Genomic DNA, 17,155 nt, shown 5'->3' on the forward strand with positions numbered 1-17,155 from the left:
TCGAAATCATTTTGAATAATCAAAAAATACTGATTAATTCTACTAATTAACTACTAATTAATGATGAATCTAATGGCTGACATTGCATCATAAAAATCACAAATTGGAGACTGAAAATTTTTTAAAAGCAGTAATCGACTAGAAAATGGAAAAATTGGTTTTCGTCATTTGTGTTGGTGGAAACTTGGAATTCCTGTTTTTTCTTCAAATATGGGAAGGTTATGAATATTTTCAAGTTTTATGATCTCATTTTCACGAGAAGTTAAGTTAAATAAATTTTAATTAAATAAAATTTAATTTATCAGTGTCTCCGGAAACTTTTAAAATCGATATTTTTTTTGAATAATGAGAGAATACTTATTAATTCGATTTCTATCTGTCTTCCGATAGAATGAATAGAATAAATGACAAAAATGAAGGATTGGAGACTGCAACATTTACGTGATTATTATTTTGTAATTATCATTACTATTATTATCGTTATCCTCCCTTCAAACTGAAATCTACGCAACAAGAAAAATGTCAGTTAACTCGATTTACCATAGCTGCAAATTCAAATGATGTTAGTTTAATATTTGATGACAATTGCTTGATGATCTGATTGGTTTCAATACTTGCGGAAAAATAAAGGGAAGATTTCCTGATTTTTTCGGATTAATGCCGATTCCGGAACTAAGTGATGATCGCAGGGCGATACCTTTTACGTTGTCCTTTATTAATACATGCATGCTTATGCATGCACGAATTAGTAATAAAATGGAGGTGGGTTGAATCGGGTGATGAGTGCTACGTGCATTCTTTTCGGGAGAGTGAAGGTGACTATCCATAGAAAAACATCTATTGGCGACTTAGAGAATGCCAATTGTGCTGGCAATTCATCGATACCTATGGTCGTCGCTAGGAAAGAATGATCTTAGATCTGAGTGGTGGGGAACATCGAGCCGGAGCTAAATTCGAGAGAGTGGGGGTACCCAGCCACAATCATTCTTTTGTGGCGAGAACTATACTCTATACCCTATATCTTTTAGAATTTTTCGCAAATTGCCTTCATGATTTGTTGTGAACTTTCAATTTGTTTATGATTAACTCAGTGTAAATTCAACTATTTCAAGTCTGGATTTATTTCCTCGACACTTACACATGTTTTGAATAAAAAAATTTTCTGCACTTCTTCGATAAAATTCCTATTTATCGAGTTATAATTTTTTAAAAGATCATTTACCGGGTCCACCCTAAAACATTAGATTTCTCACAACTTTCAAACAAATATTTTTTTAAAATAACATTGCAAGGCATGGTTGTAACACTTACATCATATTCAATTTTCATCGAAACCGAAAAATAGCCAATTGAAATAGTATGGCACGCCAAATAACCCTCCGTCGTGGCATTTCCACTACTGTAAGAGCTGTTTTTATAGATTGACCGTCGCGTTTCGTTGTCCCAATTACCGTGGGTGAGAGGGTACTCGGACGGGCCGGAGTACTCATACGAAGGGCACTATTTTTTTGTAAATTCAATGTTTCAATTTTTAATTTTCATTTTGCCATCCTCAATTTGATACTGGTGGAAGAAGAAAAGTCTAATCTATTTGGCCTAACCGTAACTTTCAAAATTTGAATGCGAGATCTGTATTTAATTTGAATTTTATGGCGGTCTACCCGGACATGACATCTCCGGGCCTGACTGCTAAGCATACAGGTTAGCTCCACTGGCCACTGCATCGCGTTAAAAACTGAACATGTCAGTACTAAATCCAGTGAAACAATTATTTACTGTAAAGAAAGGGATAACAAAAGTCATGAAAGCTGTAAATAGTGAGAAAAACGTGTAGAATAATTAAAAAATTGGTGTCCGAGTACCCCCCACGTTAAAAAGTCACTTATTGCAGCACTCGGACCGGTTATTTAACCTCACTTGTTAAACACGTGTCTCAGACCTTGTAACCCTTTTCTTTTATGAAAAATTATCCCAAACATTGAGAGAAGGTATTAACGGGTGATCTGTTACAGGGGTAAATTAGTACATAAAAAAGAAGGAAGATAAAAAAAAGATAAAAAGATATAAAAAGGAATTATCGATAATCCACCGGTGACGAGATCGTCACAAAGTCCTCCAACAAAACGCATATCATAAATGAAAATGTATAACATAAATGAAATGATATGAAGCCTGTTGATTATTTAATGATTTAAATAAAAAATTTGAATAAAAAGAATCTTTCAACTTGTAATGGGAACATAGGCAATTGCGCCGTCCGACTTCTTCGGCTCTGGCCGTGCGAGTACCTACGTACTGCGGATTTGAGTGTCCGAGTACTGTATCTTCGACCAACTAGTTTATTTTCATTAATAATTAATTATTAGCGCATACATTTCCTTCAAAATTAACTTTTTACTATTCGCAATACATTGAGGCTTACTGTAAATCGATTTTTTTCGCCTTTGCGCATCTCAGTAATTTAAAAAATGTCTTTGACCGGCCGAGAATTCTTAATCGTATGAGTACCCCCTCACCCACGGTAGTGACTTAATCAGAAATTCACGAAAAAGTGTTAGTCCACTCAGAAAGTACTTTCATTGACTTTTTATTTTTATTTTTTGTCATCTTTTAGGTAGACGGAAGGATAAGATTCTACTATCACCAGTCACTAAATATGTCCTTTCAACGTTTCTGCTGGGAACACTGTTCGTAACTGGTGTTTACGTTACGATGCTTTTTCTTACAATAAATGAGAATGATTTGGCTGGAACATGTGAAGTGCCTTCGATTTATCAGGTGAACTGTTTACCCGGCCGGCAAACTACGTATGAAAAATGCACGGGAATAGGATGCTGTTTTGATGAAACATCGCAGAGATGCTACCACGCTGTACCCTCTAGATATGGATACATAAAGGATACAAGTAATTCTAGTGGTCAGTAATTGTTGAAGAAAAGTCTGTGAATAATGACACCTGAATTATAACCAGAAAATGCATTAAGTCAAATACAAATTACAGAATTTTTGTAAAATGTATACTCAGGATTTCGAATTATTCAATAGACTCCATGCATTTTCTACTACAAATCTGAGAAATTTTTGAATTGCCAATACACTACGTCACAACAGTCCCGGGGGAGATAACGCATAGGGTTCACTCTTGAACTCTATGCGGATCGATTCCTACTCTTACCGTACCTGCTACCATGTTGGATCTCTCGTGCCGGAAGCAGGCTTATATAATGGGATGAAAGAATGATACGATACATGTTATACACAGGTTTATTCCCACCAGGCCGGGTTGTCACCGTCCACACCTCCTCTCTCAATCTCCTCATAATGTTATAATAACTAAAATATAATGTATTGAAAAGGAAAAATGGAAGAGAAAAAAAAATGTACAAAAGAAAAATCGACTGTTTACGTCGGACAATTCTCATTGACCTCATCTCGGTCCCGCTCAGCGCGTGTTGCGTGTTGCACCTTTTATGGTGGGCAATGAGGCTAGGTATTGGAGGAGACATTTGGGGTGTATTCCTGGAGTAGAACAAACTGAGGGTTCAGGGGGGGGGCTTTTATCTAGGAGAGGTACCGGCACTTGGGGCAAGACTTGACATCGACGTGCCAATCTCCACAGAAGAAGCAGCGTCGAGTCTTGATTGGGCAGTCTTTGGCTCGGTGGTCAGGGGAATTGCATTTCCTGCAGCCATCGTGGAGCAGGGGGGAATCTGGAGGGATAGGGCTGGCTTGGGGATACCCGGGGGGTCTAAGGATGCGTCGTGATGTTGAAGATCTGGGGGCTGGGGTCACTCTGGTGCGTTGGTTGAGTGTGTGGGGCCGAGGGATGTTCAGGGCCATGAGACTAGGGATTGACTTTTTCGGGAGGCTAGGTTTGGGTGTTGGTGAGACTGGGGAGAGTGTTGCTGTGGTGACAGTGGTAGTATGGGGTGTGGAGGGTACTGCGATTGTGACTGTGGTCGTGTGGGATGTGGATGGCAGGTTATGTGGGACGGGGGCTGGGGGTGGCAGTTTCTCTGCGGTGGTGCTCTGGGATTTCTTGGGTGAGGTGTCATGGGACATCTTTGGGGTTTCTTGGGAGGGTGGTTTGGATGCTACCTGGAGTACGGCGAGGGAGATCAAGGGTAGGGTTAGTGGAGGGGTAGGTTTAGGGTACGAGGGTGGTTTTGGAGTGGGGAAATCGACGTGGGAGTGGTCTGAATCTGAGTTCCAGGAGTCTGAGGTTTCGGTAGTTGGGGATGGTGGCAGGGGCACGTCTGCGGGATTGATCTCGAGGGCGTTGGAGCGTGTGGGGGTGGATGGAATTTGGATTGTGAGTGGGTATGGTGGTGTTGGGGTGGAGGGATCAATTTTCTCGGGGTCTGAGTCGGGTAGCAATGGGTCGGAGGTCTCTAGGGTTGGTGATGGGTGTGGGGGCACATCTGCGGGGTCTACCTCAAAGGCGTTTGGGATTTGCAGGGTGAGGGGGGTCGTCTTCAGGGCGAGATGGGGCGGGGTCTCTGGGCTCTTCGGGGTTTCTAGGGCTGTGGTGGCTGCTGGTTCCATACTGGGCTGTTGTGGGGCTAGTGGGTGAGTCAGCTGGGGGCATCTCCTCTCCCAACGAATCTCCTCTCTCGTCTCGAGGATCATCGTTATGATCTCTTTCTGCTGTGGCGTTGGTGGCAGCGGCTGTGGCTGGGTCTCTCCCACTGGTACCGAGTACTTCGTTCTCGTTTCGTATCGGGGCATCTTCAGAACCTGGGGGGGGGGGGGGCGGGGGGGAAATGGTTTCAAGTCGTCNCTTCAGAACCTGGGGGGGGGGGTCGAGGGTGAAATGGTTTCAAGTCGTCTATATGAATTTTGGGGAGTTTCCACTAGGGTCCTCTAGGGTGTACATGACTGGGGAGAGGGCATTTACTATTAGGTATGGGCCGTCATATTTCGGTGCAAGCTTGGCGGCGAAATAATTCACTGCTTGGGACAAGGAACGGTGTTTCCTTAACACTAACTCTCCTACGGCGTATTCTCAGTCTGCTCTGTTCTTATTATAATGTGCAGCTTGGGTTGCGAACGCTTCACCCATGTAGCGTCGGGCCAGGTCGTAAAAATGGGACATTCTTTCGAGTCGGGATTTCCAGGGTCCAGTGGGTTTGATTTCTGGGGTCTCAGCGGAAGTTGGGGGAGTTACTAGGGTGCTAGGGGGTGGTGGGATCCGTCCCATATTCAGGAACGCTGGGCTTACTCCAATAGAGGAATGGATCGAAGTGTTCAGGGCGAATGCGATTTCAGGGAGATGCTGGTCCCAATCACGATGGTTTTCTTCGGCGTATATGCCCATCATGGGTTTCAGGGATCGATTTACTCGCTCTACAGGGTTAGATTGGGAGTGATACGGGGGTGTGGTGATGTGGGTGATTCCCAGTTGGACTAGGCGGATAGCCAGGTCATTTGCGACGAACTCTGTGCCGTTGTCGCTTAAGAAATACTGGGGTTTACTCCATCGCAAAGTTACTTTCTCATACAGGGTCTTCCAAATGGCTTTGGCATTTGCTTTCCTCAACGGTTTGTTTTCGATATACTTCGTGAACATGTCTTCTAGGACTAGGAGGTACCGATATTGGTTTCGGCTAGGGGGAAACGGTCCCATAATGTCGCCAGCTACTATGCTCCAGGGTTCGACGATGCTTCTTTCTCGCATTAGACCACGGGGTCCTGTCTGTAAGGATTTGTATCGCTGACATTGAGGGCAGGATCGGCCAAATTTTGCGACATCCTGATAGATACCGGGCCAATAAAAATATAGGGATACGCGGTGGTAGGTCTTATCTATTCCTCCGTGGGCGGCGTAGGGGCTGTCATGTGCGTCCCGAATGACGGTGGATCGCAGTCCCGGGGGAAGAACGGTCTTCCATCTGTTAAGATCGGGCATAGTGGGGTCGATTTGGGGGCAGGGTCTAAGGAAATATAGGGTGTCTTCGTCGACGGTCCAGTCGGGATATTTCCAGGGATCTCTCATTACGTCCATTTTCTTTTGTTGGTACCATCGGTCAGGGGCGGATCGGATCAGATCTAGGGTGGCTAGGGTGTTCGGGCAAACTCTGGAAAGGGCATCAGGGACAACGTGTAGGGATCCTTTTCTATGGATAATAGTGGGGTTATTCGCTTGGAGCTCTAGGGCCCATCTGGCCAATCTTCCGGCGGGGTTCTTAAAATTTAATAGCCACTTTAAACTAGCGTGATTCGTTATCACTCGGAATTGACTTCCTTCTATGTATGGGCGGAATTTTCGGTTGGCCCACAAAACTGCTAAGCATTCCCTCTCGGTGACGGTGTAGTTACGTTCGGGGGGGGGGGGACTCTGCTGGCAAAATAAATGGGGCGGTCGGCGCCTAGGGAGTTCTGTTGGGTACAATCTGAGCCGAATTCAGATTCTTGGGTTAGGACTGCTCCAATGGCAACGTCGCTCGCATCCGTTTGGATGGTGAACGGTTTTTCGAAATCGGGGCGGGCTAATACTGGGGTGGTGGTGATGGACTTTTTTAACTTTAGGAAGGCTTGGGTATGTTCGTCTGTCCAGTTCCAATCTTTCTTTTGTAACAGTCCGAGTAGGGGCACTTTGTCGTCTGAGAGGGAGGGGAGGAATCGAGCGTACCATCCAATCATCCCTAGGAATCTTTGGAGTTCTTTAACGTTTTTGGGCTAGGGATAGTTAGTAATGGGGGCTACTTTATCAGGGTCAGCAGCTAATCCTTCAGGGGTCAACAAATACCCTAGGAATTCTAATCGTTCAGTCAGGAAGTCGCATTTGTCTGCGTTAATAGTGATATTGTTGTCCTGTAACCGTTTAATTAATTGGGAGATGAACCATTTGTGTTCGTCTAGGGTCCGGGTGAAGATCAGGAAGTCGTCGGCGTACTTGCGTATGTTTGACGACCAATGGGTGGGGACGATCATGTCGGTCAACATCTGAAAGGTTGCGGGTCCGTTCTTCAGCCCGAAGGGCATGCGTTTATATTGGAACAGTCCCGNGGGGGGGGGGGGGGGACTCTGCTGGCAAAATAAATGGGGCGGTCGGCGCCTAGGGAGTTCTGTTGGGTACAATCTGAGCCGAATTCAGATTCTTGGGTTAGGACTGCTCCAATGGCAACGTCGCTCGCATCCGTTTGGATGGTGAACGGTTTTTCGAAATCGGGGCGGGCTAATACTGGGGTGGTGGTGATGGACTTTTTTAACTTTAGGAAGGCTTGGGTATGTTCGTCTGTCCAGTTCCAATCTTTCTTTTGTAACAGTCCGAGTAGGGGCACTTTGTCGTCTGAGAGGGAGGGGAGGAATCGAGCGTACCATCCAATCATCCCTAGGAATCTTTGGAGTTCTTTAACGTTTTTGGGCTAGGGATAGTTAGTAATGGGGGCTACTTTATCAGGGTCAGCAGCTAATCCTTCAGGGGTCAACAAATACCCTAGGAATTCTAATCGTTCAGTCAGGAAGTCGCATTTGTCTGCGTTAATAGTGATATTGTTGTCCTGTAACCGTTTAATTAATTGGGAGATGAACCATTTGTGTTCGTCTAGGGTCCGGGTGAAGATCAGGAAGTCGTCGGCGTACTTGCGTATGTTTGACGACCAATGGGTGGGGACGATCATGTCGGTCAACATCTGAAAGGTTGCGGGTCCGTTCTTCAGCCCGAAGGGCATGCGTTTATATTGGAACAGTCCCGGAGGAAGACCGGGGATAGCGGACGCAGTCTTGTCTTTACTCTCATCATCTAGGGGAATGTGGTGAAAAGCCTGGCTTATATCGATTTTGGAAACATATACCGTTCCGTGGGTGCAGTCAAGGAGGTGTTCTAGGCTTTGCATTGGGAGGGCGAGGTGTTTCGTCACGGCGTTCAAGGGGCGATAATCGATGCATAACCAGTAACTATTGTCAGGTTTCTTCACTAATACGGGCCAACTACACCAATCACTTTGCGAGGGTTCAGTGATTCCTTCGCGGAGCAATTTCTTAGCCTTTTCCTGGGCTATTTTTAACATATGGGGGGCGTATTGGCGAGCTGCACCCCGAATCGGGGGGTGTCCTTGGGTGTCAATGGGCATCGTGAGGAGGGGGCATACGTTCGCGACTTCAGGGGGTGGATTGATCCAACTCTGGAATTCTTTTTTGAGAGCATCTAGCTCGTCGGACGGGACTACTGCGAGTTATGCGAGGGTACAGGGTGGGGTTTGTCAATGTCTAGGGTTTTGTGAGGGGGAACCGGTCCATCTGTGGGGTGCCATATGGTGATAGGGTGAGCTACGATCTCTAACAAGGGTTGATCGGGTTTGTCGCGGTGTTCTCGGTGGCATTCGAGGGTGAACTCCAATTTCTTGAGGGCGTCCATACCCAGGATGCAATCGTATGCGAGAGCATTGGTGAGCCGGAAGGGAATGAGACTGGTTCGATCTCCGAGAGTTAGCGCCATGATTGCACAGCCTTCTAGGGGTTTGACTTCCCCGTCCCCGAGGGTAACCTCTTCACCGGTTGGTATGGCGAAGCGTTTCAATTGGGGTCCTACTTGTGTATTCAAAAATGATTTGTTCGCACCTGAATCTACTAGGGTGCGGAGTTTACAGCTACCGAGGTCTAGGGTTACGAAATATCTATTCTCTTCGGGGTTTTCGTAGGTCAGGGTGAGAAAATCGTCATATGGAATGTAGTCGGGGTTTTGCAGGTCATTTAACGTGATCGTAATTAGTTCTGGGGTTGGGTCTTGGGGCTCGTATGTCGGGTCCGTGATTATCTCATCGAAGTCGGGGGTGGATGGCGAGGTATTGGGTTTGGAGGGATTGTTGGGTGAGGTTGGGTTCATTGTTTGTTGGGGTGCAGGACTTTCGGTGGTGGATGGGGTGGTTTCTTCTTGGGACGTTGGGCTTCGTGAGGGGTTATCAGAGGTTTTGGGCGTGGATCGGGGGGGTTCATGGATCTCTACTTCGGTAAGGAGTAGGGGAGTGGGTGTAGTTCTGGTGGATGAGGGGGCAGGTGGTGGTGTAGGAGCTTCGGTGGGGTTGGTTTGGGTCGGGGTCCTTTCCGTCTGTGGAAGCTTCTTTTGTTGGTTTCTCGGAGGGGGTCGGCCCCGTTTTGTCAGTGCGGGTCTCACACGGGAAGTTCGGGGTTATAGGGGTGCTCTGTTGAGCGGGGGGGTGGGTTGTGTTACCCCCCTGCGGTCTAGTTTCCCTGTTCGTAATACGATGGGTGTGTTTGCTGGAAGGAATTTTGGTGGGGGCTGTATTCAGCATATTGGAAGAGTCTCTGTTGCATGGGACTGTAGGGTCCAGTGTTGGGTAGGGTTGGTCTATTCGTCCTGTGCCAGTGGGGGCATTCCCTTACCCAGTGATCTGGTGAATTACACTTGAAACAGGTGGGTGGGGTTGGTTTGGTGGGTTGCTGGAACTGGGTTGAGGGTCGAGGGATGGGGAGACTCATCAATGGTGGGGGAGTCGAGGGTCGTTTGTTGTCTGTAACTCTCTGTCCCTGGGTAATCGCAGCGAACGTATATCTGGTCGTGTCTTTGGGCGGGGATGAAGAGTGAAGTGCTCTGCTGGGGGCTGGTGGGGGTGCGTACGAGTTTAGGGCAAATTGATCTAGGGGTACATCGGTTGCTCTGGGGTTCAGCTCCTAGGGCATGGTTGAAATGACCCGCTCGTCTAGTTCGAACAGCTGGATAGGAGTAGGCATAGGCCGGAGCATTGCTCTCTTCGGCCGGGGGGGGAAGACGGTACCGAGCGACATTAATCTCGGCCAGTTCCGATTCATGGGCAAGAGCGAGAAGTTGGGAGTACGTTTCGAACCATCCACGTCCGATCTTGTCCACGTACCGAGGATGAAGCTGTACATGAACTACGTTTAACTGTCTTTCTAACGGGGGTGGGGGGTGGAGATTTGAGAAAAGTCCATGCATACAAACAATGTAATCTCTTACGCTTTCTTCGGGGCCTTGGATTCGTCGGAGGACATCCTGCCATAAACTTTCCTCTCGACCTAGGGGGCAGAAAAAAGCTCTGGACGCGATCACAAAGTCGTCGTACGACAGCCAATGGGGGTGTTCGGTACGGTACCAGGTGTAGGCATTACCCTTAAATGCTGAGGAGAGGGCACGGAGAGTTTCTTCTTCCGTCAAATTGTTAGCGGCGCAACAATCCTCGATACGATCTAGGAAATTGTGAGTCTTCATGCCTTGCTCCGGAGAAAACTAATCCATCCCGTTTAAAAAGATGACTGATCTTAAGCTCACGACTGGAGGGATCACCTGACGTCTGGTCTCTAAACGAGGTGGTCCTGTAGTGTGCCTGGGTGGGGGTACAGTACGAGGGATGCGCTTGAGTCGGGGGATTTGACACGGAGTTCAGGGGTGGCATCGATGGAGGGATCAGGACTGTTCTGGCACGGTTACGGGAGTGGGGATTTTCTTCATTGAGTACGTTATGCAGGGGTGGTTGGGTGGGGTTGTATTGGTTTGCATGTGGATGAGGTGTAGTCTGGGATGATTGAGGTGGAAGTGACGGACAAGGGTTCCTTTGGAGTGGTCTGTGGGAGTTCGGGATGACGGGTGTTCTGGCGTACAGAGGGAGTTAACCTTGGGATGGTTGGGTCTGTCTATGGTTCGGTAAGATGAACATGGGCAAATCCACATCATAAGTGGAGTGGGCGTTGGGGTGTGTGGATGGGGCTTGAGGGGTCTGTTGAGGTTGGTTCATCGAGGGGTGATTTTGAGTGGGATACAGTGGATCCGATGGTGCAGTGCCCGGTTCTGAGGGGTTCGGTGCAGGGGGTGGTTGCAGTCCGTGTGTTCGGGGGTTCGTTGTCTGGGAGGTGTGAAGATCTTGGTCTAAGGGGCTAGAGCTCGAAGCATTTGCTACTGGGTCCTGGAAGGTGACACGGTGAGGTTGGAGGGTCCGGTGGTTAATGGACTGGCTAGGATAAGTGGTGTGGTGGAGAAATTGACTGTGAGCTGATAGGGTCCTGATACGCTCCCAGGGTCTGACCAGTATGCAAGGGAGGGTTAGCTAGGGCCCGGAATGAGTTCTCGAATTCTGGGGCTATGATGAACCCAATGTTGGTCACGGGGTGGGTCATTGTGTCTACTGTGTCGTCCCATCGGGCCGTTTGGGGTCCGAACTTTCGTCGAATTTCGTGTCTGACGAACCTATTTCTCAAGACTTGGGAGGGACCTTTCGAGTTGATTCCCAAAGCCTCGAGCAGGATGATCTGATCGCGGGGGTACAAGCTGTCAAAATGATTCTCTAATTCACGGTGATGACGGTCGATAATTGTCAGCTGCCTCATTTGCTCAATGGGGATGTCTGACCCGTTGGTACTCCCGATCGGTGCACCGGATCCTAGGGACATGGAGGGTTGGATGATGGACGCAGTGGTGTTAGTGTGGGTGGTTGTTGTGTGGGTTGTTACGTGGACCGTTTCTGTACCGTTGGGTGGGGACGAGTGAGGGGGGTTTGGGTGCGAGGGGTTTTGAGGCGTATTCGGGGGCTGACCGATGTCGGCGGTAAGGGGTGCAATAGTTGTGGGGGTTGTGCCGATGGTAGAGGATGCGGTAGTCGTGATGGTTGTGTCGGTGGTGGTTGTCACTTTCATAATGGAACGGGTATGCGGCTAATACAACCCGAAGAAGAAGGAAGGAAAAGAAGGAAAAAAAAGAAATCTGGGAGAAATTGAATAACACTGGGTAGCCCAACTTACGAGGTCGATAACGGGGAAGTTTGGGACAAATTAACTCGAAATCGAATTTACGGATCCGCTTGAATTTGAATATCTGGGGGGGGATTCCGGAAAGTCAGGCCGATTTAAGTTAAATGGTATAATAAGAAAAAAATTAATTAATTAGTAAAACGAAATGTCAATGGAAAAGGAGAAAAGGAAAAAAAAACAAATTGGTGCTGGTGAGCACTAATATTGTAATCTAACTGACTCTCACTGAAAGAAATCATTAAATGGATGGAGGAAATAGTATTTAATTTGGTACAGCGAAAAAGGGGAAATAATATGGGAGAATAGGGGAAAGAGCACGAGGGGGATGGCGGATATGCTGCACGTAGAACAGCGAGCCCGCTGGCTATCTGTGCGAATTTCCGCACAAAAGGGAGACCGGGAATAGGGGGGATTGCCCCGGGAGAGATTGTCACGTAAGACTGAGGGGCAGCACTGGATGGGGGCCTGCACACGGGCAAAGGAGGCGGACAGCCGCACAAGGAGGAGACCGATAATAGGGGAATTGCTGCTGGACGGATTGCTCGTGGTATTAGAGGGATACTGATGGAAGGGGGTTTGCACTCGAGTGGAGAATACGAATGCCGCACAAAGAGGAGACCGAGAACACGATAGTACGTAGCAGCGAAATAAAATTTTGAGGGACGGGGGGGTTTTCACGCGCTAAGGTGTGGAATATTTGCGTTGAGTGATATCCCGAAATGAAATGAATCCACAACGGTGAACCAACACTGTGATGGAATGTTTCAGCGGGCGACGGAAGGGGGGTTTGGAGAATCAAAACACTGGCACGCGATAGCTAAGGAATTTCGAGAATTAGTCGGTTGTTATTCTGGAAATAATAAATCTAATAACGCGAGTAGATCGTTCAATATTTATACGATTAGCCCCATGTTGGGCGCCATTTGTAACCGGATTATTTTCTTTATTTAATTATGGGATTAATTAGGGAAGATGAGAGGGCTTGAAAATAATCTAATTACCGGGGGAAATTCTGAGAACAATAAATTGAGTATATTTAAGAACCAATTTGAATACACTAAATTATCACAAGATTTACCAGCCTTTTAATCTTTATCTAGGGAGTGGGTAAGGCTAATCGTAAAGTTGACAATCTTTCGGGGAAGACTCTACTCGCACTCTGAAACACAGATAAAAAAGGGAGAGTGGGGAATGGCGTGTGTCTAGGGGCTGACTCGACTTATTAGATTACCGTGCAAGATTCTACGGGAACAAAGGGACAAAAGAAAAGTGTTGGCTCACCGTTGGGGGGAGGAATTATTATACACGGGTGAATCTTGATCTGTAGGAGAATTGAGAAAGGGGAAAAATGGACGGCGACTTACAGCACGTGGCGACGGGATGAATCTCTCTTCAACGGGTTCGGCTAGACAGGGGTGAAACAATCACCAGGACTGTGGGCCTCCTTCCACAAGGATGTCCAACACTTTGGCAGGACTCGTGGGATGCACAATGATTTCGGGTAACGATGTATTCCTGGGCTCTTAATCTCCAATGATTTCACGGTTTTTTTTCTCTCACTAATAATTTGCACGTGGCGAACTGTGGGACTGCTGGGGCACGAGTGGCGCGTGCTGGTCAGTTTTTGGGCTTCGTCCGCTTCCGTGTTCCTTCTTCGTCCTCTCTCGGGGATACTTCTAGGGCTTGCGGGGTGCGGTGAAGGAGGTCCCAGGGCTAGCGCGTGGCTACAAGTGGTTGGGCCATTTATACTCCATCCTTTTCCTTGCTTAAAATATTTCCTGGAGTGGGTGCGCGCCACAATTCTTTTGGTCCGGTGATGGGTCGTTTCTTCGGTTTTTCCCCGGTTGGTTTCTCCGTCTGCTGTCCAAGGTCTAGGGTGAGGGGGGTTAGGCAGGGGAAGGAGCAAATGTACATGTGGGAATCCAACGGTGGCGAAATAATATAAGGCGTATTTAGGGGGCTTTTTGTATAATGGGGGGGGGGGCGGTTTTCACCTCGTCACAACCCTTATTAGAATTGAAGGATATTTTATAACAGATTTTATTCTCCGTTTCATTTCCACTGAAAGCTATATGATGGCTGATGGGGGATATGAATGAAAATTCCCCTCGAGAGCTCACCAGCAATAAAACTGATAGCTTCCAAGGCGGGGGGAGGGTGGAAATTACGTGTTGAACGAACGAAAAATGACTACTTATCTACACGCTTTGACTGTCACTCACTCCTCTTTCAATTTTTGTCCTTTAGTTCTGCGACCAAAGGAAAAAACGAGTCCACTCGGCAGGGAAAATAAACCTGTCACCGTTCACATCAACTGTATCGATGCAGAGCACATCCAAATAAATATAAGTTTGCTTGTGCAACTACAAAAAGTACATTACGCCGGAACGGAACATGTGAAACGACCAGAAAATTCACTCCACTGCATGTCTAAAAATTCTGTGAAGAGTATCCAAGTAGACCATGGTAAATGTCGGTTCGTTCTTTTAATAAATATTTTTTCCTTTTTATCGTTTGCGTGATTGGGACTGAAATATTTCAATAGTGTTCATGGTAGATTTATTATCAATAATACACAAAAAACAAATAATACTGAACGAAATGCGTTAGAATTTAATCCATATATTTATTAAGAGCTAGGATGATTCCCGACTATGATACTCGGTGGATTCTTTGTCTCGTTGTCATGTCCGGCGGCATTGAGTTGAATATGTGAAATAGTGCAAATAGCGTGTGACAATGGTCCGGAATGATTCCCAATTCCGAGCCATCGTCATAGTTGATATTCTGCGATTATTACAACTTCTCATTGATTTTTGGAATCAATCAAATAAAAAACAAAAAGGAAAGTTCAATGCTTAGCACAGTGATGAAAGATTTTCAATCACTAAAAATGATTTTTAACTAAAATTTCAGTTGATTGGCAAATTGAAAATATTTGCATCAATCGATAATAATGATTTTTGGAGGGATCCATCATTGCGGATCCACTAGTTTTCATATCCACATATCCACTAGTTTTCACTTATTTGCCCATTAGGATCATCGACATACCTGAACCATACCGTAGGTTTCAGATGTTGACTTCAATACTTCGTACTCAACGGGTAATAGCCGTCATAATCGGAGAGATGGGAGAACCCACTGCTGCTTTTGATTTTTACTCATAGTACTCTCCGACGAACTAAAAGTATGTAGAAGTCAGGCAAGACTCAATCAGGGGCAAGAATTGGGAAGAAAAGTCCTTGGATTTCTTGATGATTTCCATGGTTTCGGGGATTGGGACATTGGTGGAGAGTGATTTCACACAAAAACACACTAGGATATCGTTTGGAAAATTCCTGAGATTTCTCAGCTTGTTGACGAAATCCATTGTGATCTGGATGTATAAACCATTCAAGCTAGTCAACTTTTCGAGTGCTTTCGTAAGAAATTTGGCCAGTTGGTAAGTTAGCGCTCCAATATTGCTGACAATGGGACGGAGAGGAACAGACTCTGTATGGATTTTGGGGAGTCCTAGAGGCTGAGGGGAAAGGATTTTTTAAGAGTGAAAAAATTTTTCAGATCGGCCGAGAGACTAGCCCTCTTCAGGAAATCAGTAGTTTTTCCCTCAATTATCCGAGGAGGATACTCAGAGTTTAGTATACACGTTGAGGTCACAAACGCAGGAAATTTCCTACTCGTATAATTACGAAGTCATTTCTCTCCAATTACTGCCCTTGATCGAGCACTGCTTAACTTCTACATAATCCTAGTTAGAAGCTGAGTACTTTGAGCAAAAATCACATGCAGGATTGGGTTCTTCCATCTCCCCGATTACTGCAAATATATTCATGGAATACTTGACGAACGAAGTAGTGGAGTCAGGACGTCTGGGACCTATTATATAGTTGACGTATGGGGAATCCCTTTGTTATCCCTTTGTTATCTGGCCATACGAGAAGACTGGTCTAAACCAATTCTTGGAGTTCTGGAATTCTGAAAATACGAGCATCAAGTTCACCATGGAAATTGAGAAAGACGAATGTCTCCCATTTCTAGATGTCCTACTTCGACGCAATGAGGATGGCACTCTAGGCCACGCGTTCTATTGCAAGCCACCTCATATAGTTAGATATCTCAGTGCTACCTCTCATTACCACCCCTCCCAGAAAAACTACGTTATTAGCTCCCTAATGTACAGAGCACTCATTATCTCTCAATCGTCCAAAATCAACAATGAAGTTGAACATCTTGAGACAGATCTGACTAAAAATGAATATAGCGTCCAACAAATTCGATAGATTGAGCAAAAGCTGCAAAGCAAGCTCACATCACATGAAGAGACTAATTCTGAGGAAAACCAGGACCGACCGAAACTGGTCCTCCTTCCCTGTTTGAGAGACACAGCAGACCACATAAGTTAAATACTCGGCAAACACGATATCTGAACGATTTTCCAATCTCCAAAGAAGATCGGTCAGATGTTAACAAGTGTGAAACATCCAAGACCACCCCTAAGTTCACCACGAGTGGCGAGATTCACTGCTCATGCGGAAAAGTATACATTGGAGAAACCGGGAGAAAGATCAACACATGGATCAAGGAACACCAGCGGTGTCCCAAATACGGTCGTATAGAATAGTCTGCTCTGGCTGAACACTGGATGGACTTGATCATACTATCCAGCATGATCAAGCAAGAATGTTGACCAAATCTCAAGGATATTTCGACAGGAGCCTCGAGATTTATAAAAATCCCAACAACTTCAATGGTTACAGATGATATGAAGTAAAAAACCCTATTTGGAAAACCGCCCTCGTGGTTTTCCAATTGACCAGCTGATCTCGTGAAAGTGATTGGCTGACCCCCCACCATCGCAGGCGAAGGCATATGAGGACTACCCCCACGCATCTGAGCTCAGAATCGAAGCTCTTAGTCGTGAAGATGCAGACTGCAATGTTTGTAAAATTCCGGCGCAACGCTGAAACTGAACGCGGCATCCACTCGGAAGTCAATGATATCAATAATCACGGCCGTGAAAGCCTCAAAAATAAAATTATTCATCCTATCTCGAATTGTTCATGCTCCTCCAAAATTTTCTTCCCTATGGGTGCTGCGAGTTTCAGTGAGGCATTCTGGGTTCTGTCACATGCTTTACGCAAAGACTTAATAACCGCCGAAAATAGTGTGTGCTCTTCAGGGAGCATTCAAATATTATGTCACGCATTTTTCGAAGCTTTTAGACCCCCTCCCGCACCTCTCCGTCACAAGACCGTCACAAGCGTCAACCCCTCTTGTATATTACCTCACAAAATTAACGACCCTAGTAGTTGTAAGTGTACTCTGGCTGTAGTTCCAACTTTCGCCACTAGGTGGTGCTGGCGCCGCTGTTCGTTTGGTGTGGGGGGCGGTGGGATGGTGAGTGGGGCGGCGGGCGGTGGGTGGGGGGAGG

The 17,155-nt window shown here is 46.3% G+C and overlaps 1 protein-coding gene across 1 annotated transcript in view; it reads left to right on the plus strand.

Annotated features, from left to right (window-relative positions):
- Positions 1-1,667: 1,667 nt before the first annotated feature.
- LOC107044203 (sucrase-isomaltase, intestinal) overlaps positions 1,668-17,155 on the plus strand; it is a 165,940-nt gene continuing 150,452 nt past the window's right edge. Inside the window, exons 1-3 of the mRNA XM_015266000.1 lie at positions 1,668-1,701; positions 2,615-2,917; positions 13,969-14,187. Coding sequence (XP_015121486.1) covers positions 1,668-1,701; positions 2,615-2,917; positions 13,969-14,187 — 556 coding nt within the window. The remainder of the gene's footprint in view (positions 1,702-2,614; positions 2,918-13,968; positions 14,188-17,155) is intronic.

This window comes from Diachasma alloeum, unplaced genomic scaffold, assembly GCF_001412515.2.
Source record: "Diachasma alloeum isolate Michigan unplaced genomic scaffold, Dall2.0 Dall_scaffold_00687, whole genome shotgun sequence".
In the NCBI taxonomy this organism is placed as follows: Eukaryota; Metazoa; Arthropoda; class Insecta; order Hymenoptera; family Braconidae; genus Diachasma; species Diachasma alloeum.